Source organism: Dysidea avara, chromosome 5, assembly GCF_963678975.1.
Source record: "Dysidea avara chromosome 5, odDysAvar1.4, whole genome shotgun sequence".
In the NCBI taxonomy this organism is placed as follows: domain Eukaryota; kingdom Metazoa; phylum Porifera; class Demospongiae; order Dictyoceratida; family Dysideidae; genus Dysidea; species Dysidea avara.
Genome location: NC_089276.1, coordinates 13846947 through 13867984, shown reverse-complemented (window position 1 = coordinate 13867984; position 21038 = coordinate 13846947). Strand labels below are relative to the sequence as shown.

The following is a 21038-nucleotide window of genomic DNA, read 5'->3' as shown; positions in this document are numbered from 1 at the left end:
ACAGTAACAGATGTGGGTGGTCAAGAATTTATTGGAGCATAGCTAGCTAATTAGCTACTTGAACAGGGCTGGATAGTTCACATTCACTTACTGGTTCACTCAGTTGATTTATCATGCACTGGAACTATCACTGCACAAAAATATATGTTTCCCAGCATGATGTTTCTGTAAATGACTGAATTTTCTGTAAATACAATTTTCAGGAAATGTATAAGTTCATCACAAAATTGTCATACTGATTCATGCACATTTCCTGAAAGGAATTAAACACTGACATTCGTGTAGCTGTATAATTACCGAAAGATAAATTTTAATTGTGATATAGCTAAGGCCAATGAAACTTGATTACCAGTTTCTCGCTCAGATTTTTGAAAATTTGATGCGGGCGGGCGGTTATTATTCATTATTCATTATTTTCCCAAAAGCACAACACACATCCCAAACATGAAGATTTCTGACAAAAAAAACAGTGAGATCTACACTGATTACTCTTGCATTAAATAGCTAAAGTACGTTACTAATCTATAACAAGTGATTTTTCCATTAGAGTATAGCTGATTGCTCTATTAGAGTAAAAGTGACTGTTCTATTAGAGTATTTCGATCTGAAATACCAATAATGAAATTCCATGCGGGTGTATCAAAAGCATGCGGGCGATGACGCGAAACTGCTAATCAAGTTTCATTGGCCTAATCACACAATCCCATATACATTTCCTGTGATTCAGGAATTATGCACATTCGGGTATTTCTGACTCAAGGAATTCATAGCTAATTCGTTATGCACGAAACCGAAACGTCAGGAAGCATAATTTTTTGCGCTGTGTATTTTGTCACGTATTGAAAAATGCATTGAGATCAGTTGTACACGTGGCTTTTAGAAGGACTCGGATGTTGGAGACGTCGTCAAGTCAGCGTAAAATTGGATGTCATGATCAGTCATCATGTAGCCCTACCATCATTTTCGCTTAGGCTCTTTCGCTCGAGGTAATTAAACCACCTCGTACGGAGGGGCTCTGCCTGCACTCCCTAGCTAACTGGTAAAGCAACAGCAAAACTGCTTTAACAAAACGTAATTATGTAGTATTGCAGCATAGATAATATACCCTAAAATTAGTATATTGAGGTATGGAGTAAAGTGCAATAATATTATCTATGATTGCAGACACACCCATAACTGATTGTTCCTATTAATGCCCGTGCAGTTTCAGCCTGATAACAAAATTCGTGGTGAATGATTTCTACTGGAGTTCTACCGCTTTTCTGCAGACGGGTATGTTATATGATAGCACTAAGCAGTACAGAAGTTAAATGTATTTAGCGGGACGATAGCGGAGGCGAAGGAAGGTGAATAGGGGGATTATTTGAACTGACATGATAATTATACACTTGCCCGTGTGGAAGCTGGAGGCTTTTTTTTTAATTTTAATTTTTTAATGGTTAGGCCACTCCAAATAAATTCTCTGTTTCCACCTCAAATATTCTGTATTTCATTATTTTCTGGTTATTCTTGCATACTGTACAGGTTCAGTAAAAACCGTGATTGAATGATTGATAAGTTTAACCTCTCAATGATCGGCACAGCCGCTGTTCCTCATTGGAGGGACATACATACAAATAAGAGTACATAATAATAGAGTAGGGAGGAGAGTGTCTAATTTCAGTGGATTCACCAAACTCACTGGCTCAGACCTTGTGCAATCAACTATAGCCACCAAAGGTGACAAATGGCTTGTTCTATGAAGGAGGTTGTAGCACTTCTACTGCTTCAATTAGGAAATATCAACAGTCTTCTGTTCACTTAAAGGTATTGATTTATTACTAGAAGTTTTATGGTTTGAAGTAGGAGGGTTTGAGTGCAGTGTGTTTGTATGGATTATTGAGAGTTAGACACTCTTCTCTCTCTTCTATTATTATGTACTCTTGATACAAGCACATACATAAACATATACGTACAAGCAAAATACACACAGTACAATCCAAACATACATAATAACAGAACAATAGTACACATACAAAAAACAATACAATACACATGTACGTAAATTATATACAACAATTACAGAAATCAAAAAAGTATTGGTGGCATCATAAAAGTATCTTGTAACAGTGTCAGCTTAAGTGTCAGCAGACGTTGGCATAAATTCATGTGTGTGTTATTTTTTACAACTTAAAAGGAAGGCACAAGATATACTATATATATAGTATGTTTTATGCAGATTTTTACGAATGTGCCTGGTAAATAATGCTTGAAAATAAAAAGCTACCAATCTTATAATGGAAATGGACTGCCCGTCCACATGCAAATACCAGGATGGGAAACAGAGAATCTATTTGGAGTGGCCTTACAGTGATTACAACAGTGTGCAAAAAGTATGCTCCTTTTAGGAGGGTCTGGGGGCATTCCCTCCCAGAAATTTTTGAAAAATAGGTGCTTAGAGATATAATCTGGTGGCACTTTTTGCAAAAAGTATTGTTAATTAAAATCTTTCAGGTACGACATGTATAATTCCTTCCACTGTCAAACAGTATGGTAGAACTGAAATGATGCAGGCCGCCAAAAATTCCACCTTTTAAGGTTATGGGATAGTGAATGACTGTTGAACAAAGGTTTTATGATGTAATTAGCGTGCTGACTGGACAGGTACAAGGTACAAGAAAACACACCTAACAATACAAGATAACATAGAAACAGCCACTTAGCAACTGGCACACCTGTAAGTGCATGCATAATTTTGCTCAATAGCAGTGATATTTTCCTGAACCAAAAATCAGGACTGTCAAACAAGTTGTTAACGTTTTGTATAAGTAAACAAACTACTAGTTTGGCTTCTTGTCTAGGTCCTGACAGAGCCATTTCTAAGAAATAATGTTTCTAGTGCTTGTGATATGAATTTAAAAATTAAATTTGTGACCACATTGTCTTGTTTTAGGCCACGTTGTTGCCATATTTCAGCAACTAGATACATTATTCACAAATCCTCTTGTCAGTCCCACACAAGTGATGTTCTTCAAACCTTAGAATTGTTAGTACGTAAGTTCTCACGGTTCTTCATTGGTCTGATTTTTGTTCATAGTTTCCACTAATTGGCATGGGGACAACTCATGTTTCCATGACAACATTTGAATTCCATGTCAATTAATGAGAAGTTAAGAATGCACTAATGTTTGATAATAATGGATTAAGAAAAATCAAAACCCTAAATCATGAAAAATGATTTATAGTGTACATGTGGGTTTACGGTATCCCGTAACCTTAAACACCAGCCTAGAAACATCTTATGCAACAAAAATCACCTCTATGCAACAATAGTAGTCCACCTAACATCAAATGTAGCATTAAGAGCGAGAAAAAACTTAAAGGTGGCCGGATATAGAATTCTAAAATATCACCAAAACTCAAAAATTTGTCTGCCTTACTCACTCACTGACTGACAACAGTTGCAAGCCTAGAGGCCAAACGAAGCAGCGTACACACAATTTTATGTCACAATAACAAATTCACCAGTGGGATGTGCCTTTTGGGGTTCCAACAAGTGGGTGCCCTCTGAGCCTTGTCTTTCCTTTTATCTTCAATCCAACCGTTCCTCCATCTTCTTCATGCAACAAAACCATATCAAGGTGTTAATTTTCCGTATCAACACTTTCTTTGAGCAGTATAATAGACGCCACAAAATTATTTAAGGCACTTAGACTATGCTACTGTACGGAGGTAGGCCTACTAGATACCTACCTGTATCGTCACTAGATACCTGGTCACAAGAGCACACTCATTCTTTATTCTATGCCCATTATCAATCTATTGATCGACACCACAATGACCACACCCTTGTAAGGTAAGTGCACACTTATGTAGGCTGACTCGAGATACTCTAATACAGCAGTCATCCTAATAGAATAGTCACATATAAAATAGCTAGCTGTGTGCTTTAACAAAAAAAAACAACTAATCAAACTAGTATATTAAAAATTATAAATTGTAAGGATCCAAGCAATAAAAAGTCGTGAAACAAGAGACGAATGATGGTAGCTATTACAGCATAGTTTGGTGGGAAATCCCTACTTTGGCATGGACATTATAAAGCTGCCAATTGGGAAAACATGGTGATATAAATTAATCACGTAATACACTCAGTTATTTGTCACACAAGGTAATTATTGGAGGAGCTCTGCCTCTATCTCTCATCTGAAAGTTTGGAGGACTCTAGACCCCCCCTTCCACTGCCACTGGATAGTAGGATTCAAATAGTCTTGCTCCCAGACCACAAGTCTGAGGTGGGACTATGGTTTTGTGCGAGACTAGGATTTGAGTTGTGTTGTACAGGTCCTGTTGTTTAACAAAGAAAATTGGAGGTCTGGCCATGCAAGAGACTAATAATAAAATTGTTCCTTGTTTCCTGTCACCATCTCTGGCTGCAGTTGTTTGTTTATATGAATGTACTACGAAGAGAAGCACCGTGTTTAGGATTTCATGTTGCTTGCAAAATGCACATGAACAATTCGCGCACATGAGTTGCAAATGTGATGATGTGAATGCTACTCACAACTCACAATGTTTAATGTGCTGAATAACTAGCTCAGTACATTGTCTAACAATCTAAAATGGCAAGAAATTTTATTGCATTATTAAAAGGAGCTTGGTTGTAAAGAAATAGCTCACATGCACAAATATCACGTGTCTGAGTTGTTTAATTGCATTCTCAAGCAACCTGAAATCAACTAACACTTGGTCATGCATGTAAACTAACTAGAAGGTTGAAGCCCCTCAACATTTGTTTCACAGGGTGTTTATACTTCAAGATCAAGATATCTGAAATCAAGACCAGTTGTATACTCTAATACTATAGTCATTATAACCGAGTGTAAACGTAACAGAAATCAGAGCAGCCATTTCATAAAAATTCCATTTTAATAGCATAGTCATGCGTGCAACAGTCAGAGTGTGTAATTAAAAGAATCAATATATGCCTTCTGTCTGCATCTGTTTTATTGCTTCAAGGAATATAGTGATTCTATTTGTAGCACTGTATTTATCAGAAGAATTGTGACAGTCTTGAAGTTTTTAGGCTGGCATGTTGCATGAAGTTCGGCATTATAAGGAATGCCCAGTATTACCATATGAGGCAGGGGCGTTGGAGCAGGCCAAAGAGTGAGGGGGCCAGGCCAGCTGTAAGTTGAAGACCAAAAAAAAAAAAAAAAAAATCACAGCCTGCTGACAATAGCTGCTCTCCACCAATTATATCTCCTTATTTATGTAATTTGCTAAATTGCTTCTCTGAATACTGTGACTGCTCTATTAGAGTATCCTGATCCTGACTGTTCTATTAGAGTATCTCGATCTTTTCTTGCAAACAGTGTCCCTAAAAAGTGGGGGGGTCCATGGCCCCCCGTCTCCACCACCTATGATGTGAGGCATGATACAAGCCTGTTATCATGTATTACATTTTGGATGGTATGTACACCAAGACACCATTTCACACACCCCATGCACAAGTAGTATTTTAAAATCTTGCACATCAAGCTCCACATACTCCAAGGAGTTTGTATGTATACGTGCAATATAATTATAGTATCAAGAGTTCATGATATAAAGTAGTAAACTTGATAGCGTGTATTACTTCCCTTAAAATCTGAATAAAGCATATGCGAGTTCTAGTGGACATTTAATCCCTACTTCAGTCTATACACCTGACTGAATTAGGGATTAAATGTCCACCAGTGTGTAGGCAACCTCCTGTAATCCCTAATCAGACTGAAAATTCATTCTATTTATTTGTTTACTTTTAATGACTAATGAACCCACACTTTCTGTATCAAAAGGATGAATGATGCCAGACATGCCATTGAATTAATTTTGCATGTCCCTTTTACTGAAAAGTGAAGTGCCATTGTGCTTCATTGTGAGCTATGTCCAGCCCGTTACACGGCATTACAAATGAGGAACACTATGTGAAGGACTTCTGCAATCAAGGGAAAACTTGGACGATTCCCAATATATAGGGAAGCCATCACGCTGCGCTACCATGAATTTATACCTTTTGCTGTCAGCAAAGATAAATGAGGGCTCAGGTAAGACACTTGACCGTATATTGCAAAACCTTGTAACATTTCTATGACATCATACATTATGTAATCACAGTGCGTGAGCTTGATTTGGTGATGGGTCACTGCTTAATCTGGATAATGGTACTTCAAAGACTGCTGACCAGTAAATAAGCCGGATGATGAAAGGAACAGTGTTGCATGAAAAATTTAGAACACTCGACATCAGATGTGTTCTCTGTAGGAGCATAACAAAATCAGAATCATAATCGCACGTAATTGTACATTACATCATATCATACATCTCCCCCTTTTCAAGCATTTTAAGGGGAAAATAAACTACAAAACAAATGATACATAAAATCAAGAAATCAGCTGCTATTAACCTCAGCTACAGCTATGTATAGGCCAGGCTGGATCTTTGAATAACCTTCTGGTGGGATGCTTGTCACATGTAAATCCGTGTTGTGTATGAGGAATTCCAGATGTATCAGATTTGGAAGGTGTGTGGGGGTCAAGTCTCTCTCGTACTGAGATTGAGATACAACAATGTAGGAAGCGTCAGTTGTGAACTAAAAGTCTGCCACCTGTTATGTTCACGTAATATCTACTGGCGTGGACCAATCTCTGTAAATGTCCCATAGTCAAGACTGAAGATTTTGAACTGCAACATGTGACCCATTGTGGATGACTGGTAGGTTGTGGGCATATAGTAGAGTGTGGAAGATTTTGAAAGTGTCATTTGTCTCCTGTGTGGCTGCCACTGTGGAAGGAAAGAATATCAGTGAGCTGGTAGGATATCTCGCACCAGGTGACCAAATAGTTTTTCGAGCAGGTGACAAGCCATCTTTTCTGTGTATTGCAATACTGCAACAATGATTGACCAAATTTTTCATTGTCTAGGGCTCTGCCATTCCAGGAGTAGTTTCTTCATTGACTTTACGGTGGCTTCAACCTTGTCATTACTCTGAGGGTACCTTGGTGAGGAAAGCTTAATTGTGGAGAAAACCCCAGCATTTAAAAGTTAGTGAATGCCTTGGATGTGAATTGTCCACCATCAGACCACATAGTGTCAGGTATGGCAGTGTGGTAGAAAGACTGCCAGAGAGCTGAGATAACTGTGTGGGTTGTAGTGTTAGAGCTTAGAGGGATGATGGCCAGCTAATCAGTATAGTAATCAATGATCATTAGATACTGTATAACGGGAATGATTTGCGGAAGAAAACATTCACATATTTTGCGATTTTAGATGCATTTGCAAATGGTTTCTTGCAAAAATTTTCCTATATGTAAGCCTCAAACACGCCTGCAGAGCTTATCACGACAGAACTACTTCAAGACTCAATGATTAAAGACTCCCCTGACTTAAAACAGCATACACCTTTTTATACCAGAACATCAGGTGACTATATTACAACATCAGATGACTAAGTTACATCATCAGGTGACTACATTAATTAATGTTTACATGTACAGTAACAATAAACTCAGTAAAGTCAGGTGCTACTGCTAAAGTTAGGTCAGCTTTGTTACATATCCCCTCCGATGATTAAGCTCGACCCCGAGCTTTCGTTGTCATCTGATTTCTGGCTTCTTGAACCATCTTGAGGAACCGATGATGGTCTGGTTGTGGCTCTTGGTGCTAACTTGCTCTTCCTACATTTCTTCTTCTTGGAAGATACTGTTTCAGCTGGTTCACCAGTTATCTTTAGTTGTGGTTGACTTATGAAATAGTACGCACAAGGAAATGACAATGGACAATTCTTGACTCTCATTTGGTGAACCTATAATGGTGGATCATCTGGGAAATACACTTTAACAATGGTCACATCTGGGTCGTCCCTTGAAATAACTCGAAAAGGGCCATGCCAAGGCTGAGACAGTTTGCACAATTTTCCAGTCTCCTCTGAAGGGAAATAAACAAACACCCAGTCTCCAACTTTGTACCTTTGGTTGGTAGCTACCTTGTCATATTGATGTTTGTATTTACACTGAGCTTCCCGATTTGCCTTTGCTGCCATAGTCCTTGCTGAAGAAAGCATCTCAACTAACTGTTCTCGATAATCACGGATGTCAACAGGCTGGTGTGAAGTGGTTGGCACTAGTGCTACTTTGGTCGGCGAGTGGCAGTCAAAGCCAAACAGTAAATAAGAAGGCTTCTCACCTGTGGAACTATGGGGCGTGTTACAATAGGCCCATAAAGCCCCTGGAAGGTAAGTGTCCCATTGAGATCCAAACTTAGCTGCCTGTTTCCACAGCATTACTTTAAATGTTCTGTTTAGCCTCTCAATCATGCCATCACACTGTGGATGATGGGCAGTTGTGTTCAACTTTTTAATTCCTAGCAGCCTACAAACATCCTGCATTAAAGTTGACAGAAGATTAGTTCCTCTCTCAGACAATAAAGCTTCTGGTACACCACATAGTGGTACAACCTCCTCTGCTAATAGTCGAGCTATTCTTTCAGCCTTCTGATCCGGTGTAGGAAATGCCATAGGCCATTTTGTAAATAGGTCTTGAAAAACTATTAAATACCTGTTTCCCTTAGTGGTTAGAGGAAGTTCCATAATATCAATCCCAACAATCTGGAAGGGATGATCAACAGGGATTGGCTTCAGGGGTGGAATTGATTTTTGGTCTGATCTTCCCACAATAGTACACTGAGGGCAGCTTCTAGCATAATCCATTAGGTCCTTATACATATGGTTCCACCACCACCTTCTAGAAATCATCTTAAAAATCATCTTAAAAAGTCGTGGACCAGAAAAATGACCAGCTAGGACTCCAGCATGATGTTCTTCCATAAGCTGTTGCTTCAGTGAGGTAGGGACCACTATCTGAGGTAACTCTCCCTGTTTAGAATTCAACCGGTATAGTATATCGTCTGACATGGTAAACCTCTGTGCTAAAGTGATCACTTCTTGTGCCTGCTGCCCATTCTCAGGTAACACACCATCTCTTAAATATAGTATGATAGGACTCAGTTCAGGATCTGCTAACTGTTGTGAACTAAATCAATTAGAATTAGTTGTGTCGTCAGTGGGCTGTTTGTTCAGAAGATCAACAATATTCTCTGGTATCCTGCTTGAGGCAATCTTGGCTACTTGAACTTCTAGTTCTCCATCCTCTTCCTCAGGTGCAGGTAAGTTGGGCTGACGGGACAGTGCATCAGCATGACAGTTTTCCTTCCCAGCTCTGTGTATAATTTCTAATCTTTCAACCACTACCATGAACCTTGCTCCACCACCGAGCATGCTTGCCTGTGAGATTAGGGGTCCCCAATACTGCCTTTACCGCAGCATGGTCTGTATAGACAGTCACTTGGTGTCCATACAAGTAATACCGAAAGTGGGTGATTCCCCATACCACTGCCAACGTCTCCAATTCTGTAACTGGATAATTCTTCTCAGACTTTGAGAGGGAGCGACTAGCATATGCTAGGGGATGCAACTTCCCATCATCTTGAACTTGTGATAGAATTGCTCCCAAACCCAAAATACTTGCATCTGTCTCCAGTACAAAATCCCTATCAAAGTCTGGGTATACAAGTACCGGTGCAGTTATTAAACAAGACTTAAGGTAGTTAAAGGCAGGCTCACATTCTGCTGTCCAGTGGTATGAAGCATCCTTCCTTGTTAGGGCATACAACGGCTGTGCTAAGGAAGAGTACCCTTTGACAAATCTTCTGTAATGTGATGTCAACCCTAAAAATTTCCTAAGCTCTTTCAAAGTTGTAGGAATTGGAAAGTTTATCACCGCTTCTATGTTCCTGATATTGGGTTTAAAACCACTAGGAGTGACAAGGTACCCTAAATACTCTACTTCTGAACAACAGAACCTGCATTTCCGAGGATTAAGTTTCAATCCTGCCTCCTTCAAACACTCAAATACTCTTTGCAGGTGGATCAAATGATCACTGAATGTTCTGGAAAACACAATAATGTCATCCAAGTACGCATCCACAAATTCCTGTTCAGTGTCCTTCTTTAAACCCAACAGCAAATTCTGCATTAACCTTTGAAAAACAGAAGGTGCATTCTTGATGCCAAAGGGCATAACACAAAATTCATATAATCCTCTATGAGTCACAAAAGCTGTCTTCTCCCGACTAGAAGCATCCACTCTGATCTGCCTGTAGCCAGACTTCAAATCTAACGTTGTGAAGTACTTAGACTGACCCAATTTGTCTAGCAGATAATCTATCTGTGGCAGCGGAAACACCTCAGGCTTGGTAACTGCATTGAGTGCTCTATAATCGACACAAAATCTCAATGAGCCATCACGCTTCCTTACTAACACTACGGGGCTTGCCCATGGGCTCCTAGATGCCTGTATGACTCCTTCCTCTTGCATCTTGCTCAGCTGTACAGCAATCTCTTCTCGAGCTGTGAATGGAACTCGTTGTGCTGCTTGCTAGATAGGAGTCGCACCATTAGTGTTAATGTTGAACTCTACCAGAATGGTCTCTCCTCTTTCTCCTTCAGCAATTGAAAATATGTGATGATACTCCTCTAGGGTGGTAAGTAGCTTGTCTGTTTCTGCCAAAGACAACACCTGAGAATTAGAAAAATATTTCACCTGTTTCCTTAATTCTTGCTTCCTCCAGTGAATGTGCTCATTTGAAAAAGTTCAAACATTCATCACACACGAATCATCCTTCCCCTCAGAATGGTGACTACCAATCTCATCTACGTTGGCATGAATCAGGTCAACTTTAGCGGCCTTCCCCAAACACATACCCTCCTTATACACCTGAGTATACAAGCTAGTGTTAAACAAAATAATAGGTGCACTACCACTTCCATCATTCCTTATTAGACAATCATTTACCATAAGTGTGTCATGCCAGGACTGGTCAAGTTCCAACATAAGGTAAGTAGTATTTGTTGACTCTTTAACCTCCACCTGAACCAAGGCAGAGCTATCAGCAGGTAAGCGAACAGTCTGGATAAGACTAATCTTGGCTTTCTTGTTCTTTTTCTTCTTCAACTTACTCTGATCTGTAGCTGGAAGAACTGATCGGACATCAGGATGGTAAGTAACAATATTTAACTTACAACACACATTCTCAGAAAGTAGTAATGCATCAGGTGCATCTAACTTAACATACACTCTTTCACTCATTGACTTCTCACCAAATTTGATCTGTAAGTCCAGTTGTCCATCCAATTTCAATGGTTGGTGCCCATAAATACAAGCAGTTCTATCGGGTGGTTTAAACTGCTCCCTTTTAATTCCACAAGCTGTAACAATTTCTTGGAATGCAGTTCCACTAAGTATTGTGATGTCGGAGCCGGTATCTATAATTCCTCTGATTGGTAGTCCCTCAATCTGTACCTCAATGTTCTTAGGAGTACTGGTAGTAGTCTGCGTAACTTCCTTATCTTGGACTGTGGACACTGAGGCCTCAATGGGTGGGAACAAGGAATCAACCAACTTTGAAAAATTGTTTGTAGATATCTCTATGGGTTTGTCTTCAGTTCTGACTACCCAATTTTTCCTTCCACGACTCTCACTCTTGGGAGATTTACAATCACGAGCAAGGTGATCAGGACTATCACATACATAACATCTAACCTGCCTTTGAAACGGAAATTTGTTTTTCTTATCATCTCTTTTTGTTCCTGAATCCTGCCGTTGACTATTGGTGTTAGTATGTGGGCATGAAAATTCTTTAGTATACTGTTTTTTCCATTTCAATTCTGCAAGCCGTCTCTCTTCATTTTTTGCAGCTATGCAAAGCTCTTTATAGCTTTGGGCTCCGGAAATAGCTGGAGCTTTACTAACGAGATCAATTCGCAGGCCATCCTGTAATTTACCATGCAGTAACACATCTCTAGTTTCTGCTGACATAGGGTCGTGACCAAATGCCAGCTGAAATGTGCGTTCCAACCTTCTGATGAAATCAGAAACACTCTCAGATTCCTTTTGAGTGATGTGTCTGAAATCTATAGCTGACAATGTTTTACTGCTGGGATCTAATCACACTCTCAAGATCTAATCGCACTCTCAATCCAGAAATGGCTGACTTGTAAGTATCACGTTCAGTTTTACTTATCAGATTCCACTCAAGTAAAGCTCTACCATGCAAATATCCAGCCAATTGCATGAGCGTTTCACTATCAGTCCAATTATTCCAGGCTGCAGCTCTTTCCAATGTTGGTAGCCAATCATCAAAACGGGTTTCAGCATCTTCCCCAGTCAAACTATCTATTGGAGGGGCTTTACACTGTACCTCGACGCTGCACTGAAGTGTCACTCAATGAGATTGGGGGGGCTGCTTGTGTTACTGACGGGCTGCTAAAGATAGCAGTACTCATGTGCAGTCCAGGGCATGGCACATTCCAAACATGGGGCATCATTGTAGACACAGTCCTTGCAGGATTACTAGAGACAATACTAGGTAGCCCTGCATGAAATGACACAGAAGATAAAACAACTGATGGGGGTACCTGTACAGGTGGTCCTGACTCCATTGTTGGTGGCATATGAGACTGCCCAAGTAGCTTCGATGATGTTGTGACTCCATGGTTGGCAGGCTTGTCAACAGTAGTGGTTACATGTTGAGGACGAACTGGAACAGTGTGATTGGGCAACAAGGCATCTCTGTGGAGATCAACAATAGAGGAGGGTAAGAGCCTGCCAACATTAGTGGCTTCACTAGAGTGTCCAGACAGCACAGTCTGCTCAGTTGCAAGCGACGTAGTCACAGCACTCTTCATTCCTGTCTGTTTCTTTAGAGACTCTAGTTCATTGTCTCTCTCCCACAAAGTATAATCAAACTCACGGATCTGATCACACTTGTCTTTCCACAACTCCTTAACTCTAACCTTAGCCTGTAGAAGCTCACGTTTAAGACGTTCCACTTCAGAACCTGAAGAATGTTCTCTTAACTGTTCACATTCCAAAATTAATTTAGTCATCTTTTCCTCAGTTCCAGCAAGTGATTCTGTAAGCTGCTGGTTCTCAAGAGCCAGCTCTGTCTCTCTTGCCTCAGTCTCAGCAAGTAGCTTTGCCAGCTGCTGATTCTTAAGGGCCAGCTCTGTTGCTTTCTCCTCAGTGTCTGAAAGCAAACACTTACACTCCATTATAGCTAACCTCTGTTTCTCTGATAACTGTCTAAGTGAGCAAGTCTCAGCATTGGCATTCTCCAAGGTTTCATGTAATCCTGTGTCAGTAGGTTCGTCCAACACACTCTCCCTCGAGCTTGCCAATGAGGGACAAGAACTAACAGGAGTTAAAGTTGGGCGTTCATCTGGCACTGAAACTTCAAGGAATGCTCCACCTTCATCATGTAGTCCGCCTGAAATTTCCTTGATTACCAGTTGCACATTTGCAGGATCCCGCTCCAGTTCCCTTATTTTCCCTTCCACCATGACTTGAAGGTCAGGGCTGGTTCCAGTGACAGGTAAATCCAAAGCCTTATTGCTCACTATCTGTAAGGGAGTCTCCTCTATCAGAGTAAGTTGAGTCTTGTCCATTCACTCCTATCTCAGTAGGACCTCCAAATGTAAGGGTTTTCACCTGCCCAGTAAGCCTCAAACACGCCTGCAGAGCTTATCACGACAGAACTACTTCAAGACTCAATGATTAAAGACTCCCCTGATTTAAAACAGCATACACCTTTTTATACCAGAACATCAGGTGACTATATTACAACATCAGATGACTAAGTTACATCATCAGGTGACTACATTAATTAATGTTTACATGTACAATAACCATAAACTCAGTAAAGTTAGGTGCTACTGCTAAAATTAGGTCAGCTTTGTTACATACAATTAAAAAACTTTTTTTAATGGATCAGTTGATGCAGCATTCATATAACGAGTGCATAAGCGGGTAGCTATATACTTGACTTGCTAATCACTAAACTGCCATGTATGCGTGACAGTATAGCAAAACCATTTGAACAGACTGAGAACAGATGTATGCAAATTTCAGTGACGGTAAAAAACCAGTGCTATGCATGCAAGAGAAATGGGGCAAATATAAGTGTAGCCCAGCGATTCATTGGCATGTCTTAGCTTCGGTTTTAGTGCCGCTCCCAAGGCTAGGCATGCCTATTGTCTGCGCTCATTATCATGAATGCCTACTTCTCCAGCGAAGCAGCGATTTACTTATTATCTAATTTGTCTCAAAAGACAGGGTTGCACCAAAAGGCTCAGCCTGTACAAGGGTGCTTCACCAAGGTACAAACAACATACATGACACATAACTACATAGTTTACATTAGTGATCATGCATGACTAATAGTATGCGTAGAATGCATAGCGACTGGATTCTGCTAGTTTTTCTTTTTTTCAGGAACTATCAGCTCCAGCTCGGACAAACATGGATGTGTTGAGTGCTAGAGCACATGCCACTTGCAATTATTTCAGCCCAGATCCATACTTGCATATATGTAAAATGAGAACAATTTTCTTGAGGCTATATACTATTTCTTGAACCTTTTCTTCATGGGTTTTTCTTCTTAGCAGCACCACTCTCACTTACACTTTGATCCTTCACTCGTTTACTGGAAGGTCACTACTTTGAAGCAAGCTGTTGCACCAAAGTAAGACTTTACTGTGGTGGTGCACTTTACTCCATACCTCAAACATATCTTCCTTAGTTCTAATTCTTAAAACATTGGTAGACAAACCATCCAAGTACTGTAATATCCGTATTTATCTGACCCTTAATTAAACCTTTCAACTCTTCACAGCCACATATTGTACTCACGTCCACGTTATGTCTTCCCCTTTTGGCACTGCTTTCAACAATACGCGATTAATCACCACCTGACTTGGTGAGTGCTCAGTTGTGGAGTTACAGGTACTGTGCTCCCACTAGTAGTGACAGGTAAACGAGTGAGGGTGGATGAAAAAGGAGTAACAATAACACGTCCTTGTCCATTTGACCCTTGTTGTTGATTGTAACGACAACTTACCTTTCCACAGCCATTTAATTACTTGTGTTCACTATCACACATGCACAATTATAACATTTTCGTACAGTGGGACAACCAACCTGAAAACCTCTGTACCAGTCTCTAAAAGTGGCATTATGAATCTGCATGACATGCAATGGGGTATAACATAGATGTATAGCATTCTGATTTCAAGGGAGTTTAAAGTGCAACTCGTAGAAACTAGCTATACAGTGTATGTGTGTATTTACAAAAAAATATTATATAGCTATGAATGGCTTTAAATAACTATAATATAAAAATGGCACAATCAGCACTGCCAATCCATGTTGTAACTATATATTCTGATGAAAATTTCTACAAAATTTATTTTTTCATTGGTTGGCATAGGAGAACCTGTGCCTAGTCTCAGTCGCTGCAGAGTGGGAAGTTTGAGGGATGCATGATGCTATAAAGAACTTTATAACAACTATACTATCAGGTGTGTCTGACTGTTTTATTAGACCACAGCAAGATGAAATGCTTCAATTTCATTGGCTACTCACAGGTATCTAAAAATCCTGTAGATCCCTTGTTTATGTTTCCTGTGTGTGGGACAACACAAAGCATGGCAATCACGCACCTGTAACATTGGCAAAGCATAGGCGTTTAACTGGATAACAACTATACCGTTACAAGTTATAGGGAAGTGTATTGAGCTTGTTTCTAATAGTTGATGCTACATTTTTCATGTCACTAGCAGCTGTGAAAGTACAACAAGCAGCAGTGAAGGTGCAACAAGAAGCTGTGGTCTAAATAAGTTAGACATTGAAACACATGGTTCAACGGAATTTAGAAACCCTCAGGCCCTGTAATACGTAGCACTCTTGCTTCAGGGATTTTTGGGTTACTAAACTTCGTAGAACCCTGTGTTTCGATGTCTAACTATTATTTAGAGTATGACTGTAGTGTTAGCGTCACTGTATTAAAGTAGCTGTCTGCTACCAGTATTAGAATATGGAACCCATCATTGGTAGTCTTGCAGCTGCCTCCTGACTCTGATAGGACCGAATCACAGATTAAGTGTGTCGTTAAACATACACTGTAAAAAATGAAGTGTGCCGGACACAGTGTCTGACACACACCAAAAATGTTGCAATATACACACCATTTGCACATGGCGTGTATACTGTGACATTGTTGGTGTGTTAGGCACACTTATTTTTAACAGTGTATAGCAAAAATAGTTTTACACACTTACTGTAGCTGCTGTGAGTCAGAAAACTACGTAGTTTCACCTACCCACACTTGCTCCGTAAACTGGTTTTTGGCATGCACCTTTTTTTTTCAGGTTTCAGTCTAAACTACTGCAACCTGCCACTGGGTACTACATGTATTGAAGTATCTAGGCATTTAATTTTCTCTAAACACAGTTGTTTCAATGGGAAGGTTTTGTAGCATAAGTTTGGTCAGATTAGTAACTTTCTATATGTGGTTAGTGTAGTGTATATAATATAAACAATGCTTTTTTACATACAATTTTCTCTGTTTTGTAGTAATCTATACAGTACACCCAGCTCACTCTACTACACATCTCTATATGGCAGCTAAAGAAGTGAAGAAAGCTACTGACAATCTCAGTTGCCCAGTGTGTTACCAGTTATTCAAGAACCCCAAGTATCTACCTTGTCACCATTCCTACTGTGAAGAATGTCTAGAGAAGATGCAGGTTGGGTCAAAGATCACATGTCCTGAGTGTAGAAGGGAGGCAGCAGTTCCTGCAGGAGGAGTGAAAGATTTTGACAATGCCTTTTTTATTAATCGCATGGTAGATGAGTTTGTCTTAAAGCGCAAAGTAGAAGGTGAGGCAGAGGTTAAATGTGACGAATGCGATGAAGACGAACTGGTTGTAGGATATTGTCCGGATTGTAATTTATTTTTTTGCCACATCTGCAATGAATCTCACAAGCATAGCAAGCGCTATCGTGGACATGGTATAGTACCTCTAGCAGAATTAAAATCCAACAAAGATGTTTCCATTCAACCAAAGCCAAAAGTTCCAGTGTGCAGGGAACACGAGTATGACTTAAAGCATTATTGTGAGAGTTGTGATGTGTTGGTGTGTCTCTATTGTACTATGAAGGAACACAATGGACACGATCATGACACAGTGAAGAAGGTAGCTGACAAGCACAGGAAGCAGTTGAAAGAGATAACTGCTCCAGTGGATGAAATGATCAGAGGTCTTGCTGAAACACATGATAACATTGATGACACAAGGAAGAAGATGAGAAAGCTCGGTGAAGAAACGAACAAGGAGATTGATCAACATTATGACGTAGTAATCCAGCAATTAATGGATCAAAGAGATCAACTGAAACAACAAGTACACAACACGCTCTCACAGGAAGAGAAAGGTATAACTGCACGACTAGAAGAAGTGGAGTGTGCCCAAGCAGAATCAATGAGTATGAAGGAACTAAATGATGCACTGGAGAAGAGCTCTGACCAAGAAGTGCTCTCAGCAAAGAAACAAATTACTGATCGGATGCAGCAACTGACCAACAAGTACAATTCACTAAAGACTCAAAAAATAGTTGCAGCTGCAATTGGGTTTATTCCATCCAAACAACCTTTTCCACAGTTTGGCCTACTCTGTTCAACTGCTAAACCAGATCCTCACAAATGTGAGGTAGATGATATTCCAGGAAATTCATTAGCTGGTAAGGAAGTGCAGTTCACCATCATTACAAAAGATGACAGAGTTTGTCGCTGTTACCAAGAAAGCAATACAGTTGGTGTTCAGTTAGAAGGAGTAATCAGTGCTACAATCAAAATCGAGGACAATGGAGATGGTTCTTATGTTGCTTCTTTTATAGCTCAACAAGTTGGACAAGTGAAGGTGTCAGTGTTGGTTAATCAAGAACACATCAGGGGAAGCCCTTACAGCATTGCTCTTAGGCGCCATTACACTTCAGTCAGCAAACCTAGTAAAATAGTGAACAATAGTGGTACCATGGGTTCACCTTGGGGTATAGGATTCAGTAGAAATGGCAAATGGGCGGTAGCTGATTTTTCCAGTCACTGCGTGCACCTATACAATAGTGAAGATCAATTAGTCAAGAAGATTGGTGACAGTAAAGGTTCCAACAATGGTCAGTTTTCTGGTCCTGAAGGAATAGCATTTGATGACAACAATTGCCTGTATGTTGCTGATTGTGTCAACCACCCGGTACAGAAGTTTAATAGTAATGGTGACTACGTACTGCAATTTGGCTTTCTTGGATCTGATAACTGTCAACTGAAGTATCCAAAAGGGCTCATTGTTCACAATGGCAAAGTATATGTTGCTGATTATAGTAATGGTCGCATCTCAGTGTTCCTGACTAATGGTACATTCCACCAGATTATTGGGAAACAACAGTTGCGTAGTCCTCATGATGTAGCAATAACTAGTAATGATGAGCTACTTGTGGTTGATTGCACCCATAACTTTATATACAGATTTACAGTGGATGGTGATTTTATTGGAAAATTTAGTAGCAGTGGTGCCGACAAAGGTCAGTTGGATAGTCCATTTAGTATTGTTGCTGACCCAAATGACTTCATCTTGGTTGCCGACTCCAGCAATCACAGAGTTTCTGTCTTTGACCGATATGGACACCACATTCACTCTTTTGGTACTACAGGAACCGGCCTGGGTGAATTTGCAAGACCCTATGGAGTAGCTGTTAATAGAAAAGGTGACATTTATGTTAGTGACCACAATAATAAGAGGATCCAGATTTTCTCAGACTGGTAACCTAAATGCATGTAATGTTACAAACTTTGTAGACCATACATATCTAATTGTATTGTATGTAGACCATATACATATCTAAATGTATTGTACGAGTGTGTAAATATTTGGGAGTTAGTAGGGCTAGGAGATTATATCAGTTATGGGATTAATTGTGATTGTCTCTGAACATTGTGATATTGCATGCAAATATATATTAGTACAATTCAAAATGGTGGTGCATGCTGTTATGGAAGAACATGATCTGGAAAACAAACCTGATACAGTTCATTGTGTGAATAAATCTTACTATGTAGATAAAAAGCTTACCTGTTAGAAACCAATGAATTTCAAAATTCACTTGGTTTGTTTGCTAAACCAGATCCTCACAAATGTGATATTAACGATATTCCATAAAATGCATTTGCTAGTAAAGAAGTAAAGTTCTCTATCATCACAAAAGATGCTAAAGGTTGTAGTTGTTTCAAAGAAGATAGTAAAGTTAGTATTCAGTTGGAAGGAGCTGTCAACACTCAGATACAAACTAGTTCACAACAAATGTGGTACTTATGTTGCTTCTTTTATAGCTCAACAGGTTGGACAAGTGAAGGTGTCAGTGTTGGTCAATGGAGAACATGTTAAAAGAAGCCCCAACAGTATTGCTATTGGATGTAATTACACTTTGGTCAAAAAACCCTACTAAAACAATAAACAACCACAGTAACTTGGGGCATTGAATTTAGTGGGAGTGGTAAATGGGCAGTAGCTGATAGCTCCAACCATTGTGTATTCCTGTACGATGTTGGGGACAAATTGGTCAAGAAAATAGTCCCAACAGTTCTAGAGGTCACTATATGTGTCCCCAGGGACTTGGATTTGATGATAATGATTGCCTGTATGTTGCCGATTGTGGTAACCACTAAGTGCAGAAGTTTAACGATAATGGTGATTCCTTGCTACATTTTAATAGGTGCAGACCTTACGATCAACTGAAGTTAATATAGGAATATAGGGGTATAAAATGAAGCAAAAAGACGATTGGAATCCAGAGGCCAAGTTTGGGCTCTCCTTGGACCTCAAATCACTCCAAATCGACTGAGAACACTATTGGCGAGCTCTCTGTTAAGTCCCAGCTCACTACACACCATTATCACAAAGCCATGGCCATTCACCAATCTCCCACTCGTGGCTTTGACAGGGTCGGAAGAAAGCTGCCACAGAAACCAGACTTGCCAGTCCTGAAGGAAGTACAGTGTGGAATATGATAGTGTGGAATATGATAGTGTATTAGGCCAGCAATCCATTTCTGGTAAAAACGTAAGTTTGATTTTGTGTGTGTGGAAGCCTTGTTATGTGAAATCCGGTCACATATAAGGTTTCCAAATGAACTTGTTAACACGAATAGATTGGATACATATTAACACGTTGGTTACCCATGCCATAGATAATTTATACCGTAAGGTATATATTATCTATGCCCATGCAGAGACAAAGTCAGAGGATCAATGGCAAAGTGAACCTAGTAAATGTTCGAAATTTCATTGACTGATCTACTAATGGAAATTCTAGAACATTCTGTGTATTCTATTCAGTAGAAGTCCGGCGTGCAATGACAATAATGAAATACAGTGGAACCTTGATTATCCGAACACCGATTATCCGAACACCAGATCGACTGCTCGATTAGGGTATTTTGTTAAAAAGTGTATGCTTTATTAGAGTAGTTGAGCTGAGCAAAGCTCAGTATATAAATGTATGGATATTTGATCTTACGTACTTTCGATTATCTGAACACCCCTCCCCCCAATTAGTTCGGATAATCGAGGTTCCACTGTAAAACTAAACTTGAATGCATTTTAAACTATGTCTTCAATATAATATTAATTATATGTCTCCATAGATAAGGCCACTCCAAATAAATTCTCTGTTTCCCGTCCTGGACTGAAGCATATTTGCATGCGGGCGGGCGGTTCATTTCCATTATTCATTATAAGATTGGTAGCTTTTCAAGCCATTATTTGCCTTGCCCAATCATAAAAAGCTGCATAAAAGTATGCTTAAGCTTGTTCCTCAAAAGGAAGGTTGCAAAAATAGCACAAACGTGAAGTTTGTGTAGACTTGATAGCACTGCTGACACGTGAGCTGACATGGTTTTAAATGAGCCGGTCAGTATGCAACAATAACCGGAAAATAATGGAAGAATACGGAATAATGGAATATAATAGAGCTGACAGTAACTAGATGCGGGCGGTGGACAGGAAACAGAGAATTTATTTGGAGTGGCCTAAGAAAAAATATGAGTAAAACAAACCCCAAAGTCAGCCATAGG

General features: G+C 39.7%; 1 protein-coding gene and 1 long non-coding RNA gene across 2 annotated transcripts in view; one reads left to right on the top strand and one right to left on the bottom strand.

Annotated features, from left to right (window-relative positions):
* Window positions 1-21038, bottom strand: part of LOC136256697 (uncharacterized) — a 124161-nt gene that overhangs the window by 46811 nt on the left and 56312 nt on the right. The gene's annotated exons all lie outside the window — the stretch shown is intronic.
* Window positions 1170-18871, top strand: LOC136256567 (E3 ubiquitin-protein ligase TRIM71-like). The gene is made up of 2 exons (XM_066049546.1): window positions 1170-1272; window positions 16488-18871. The coding sequence occupies exon 2, from the start codon at window positions 16532-16534 to the stop codon at window positions 18731-18733; it is 2202 nt and encodes a 733-aa protein (XP_065905618.1). The 5' UTR covers window positions 1170-1272; window positions 16488-16531; the 3' UTR covers window positions 18734-18871.

Excerpts from the sequence above, each read along its gene's own strand:
- LOC136256567 (XM_066049546.1), top strand. The coding sequence starts at position 16,532 with ATGGCAGCTAAAGAAGTGAAGAAAGCTACTGACAATCTCAGTTGCCCA.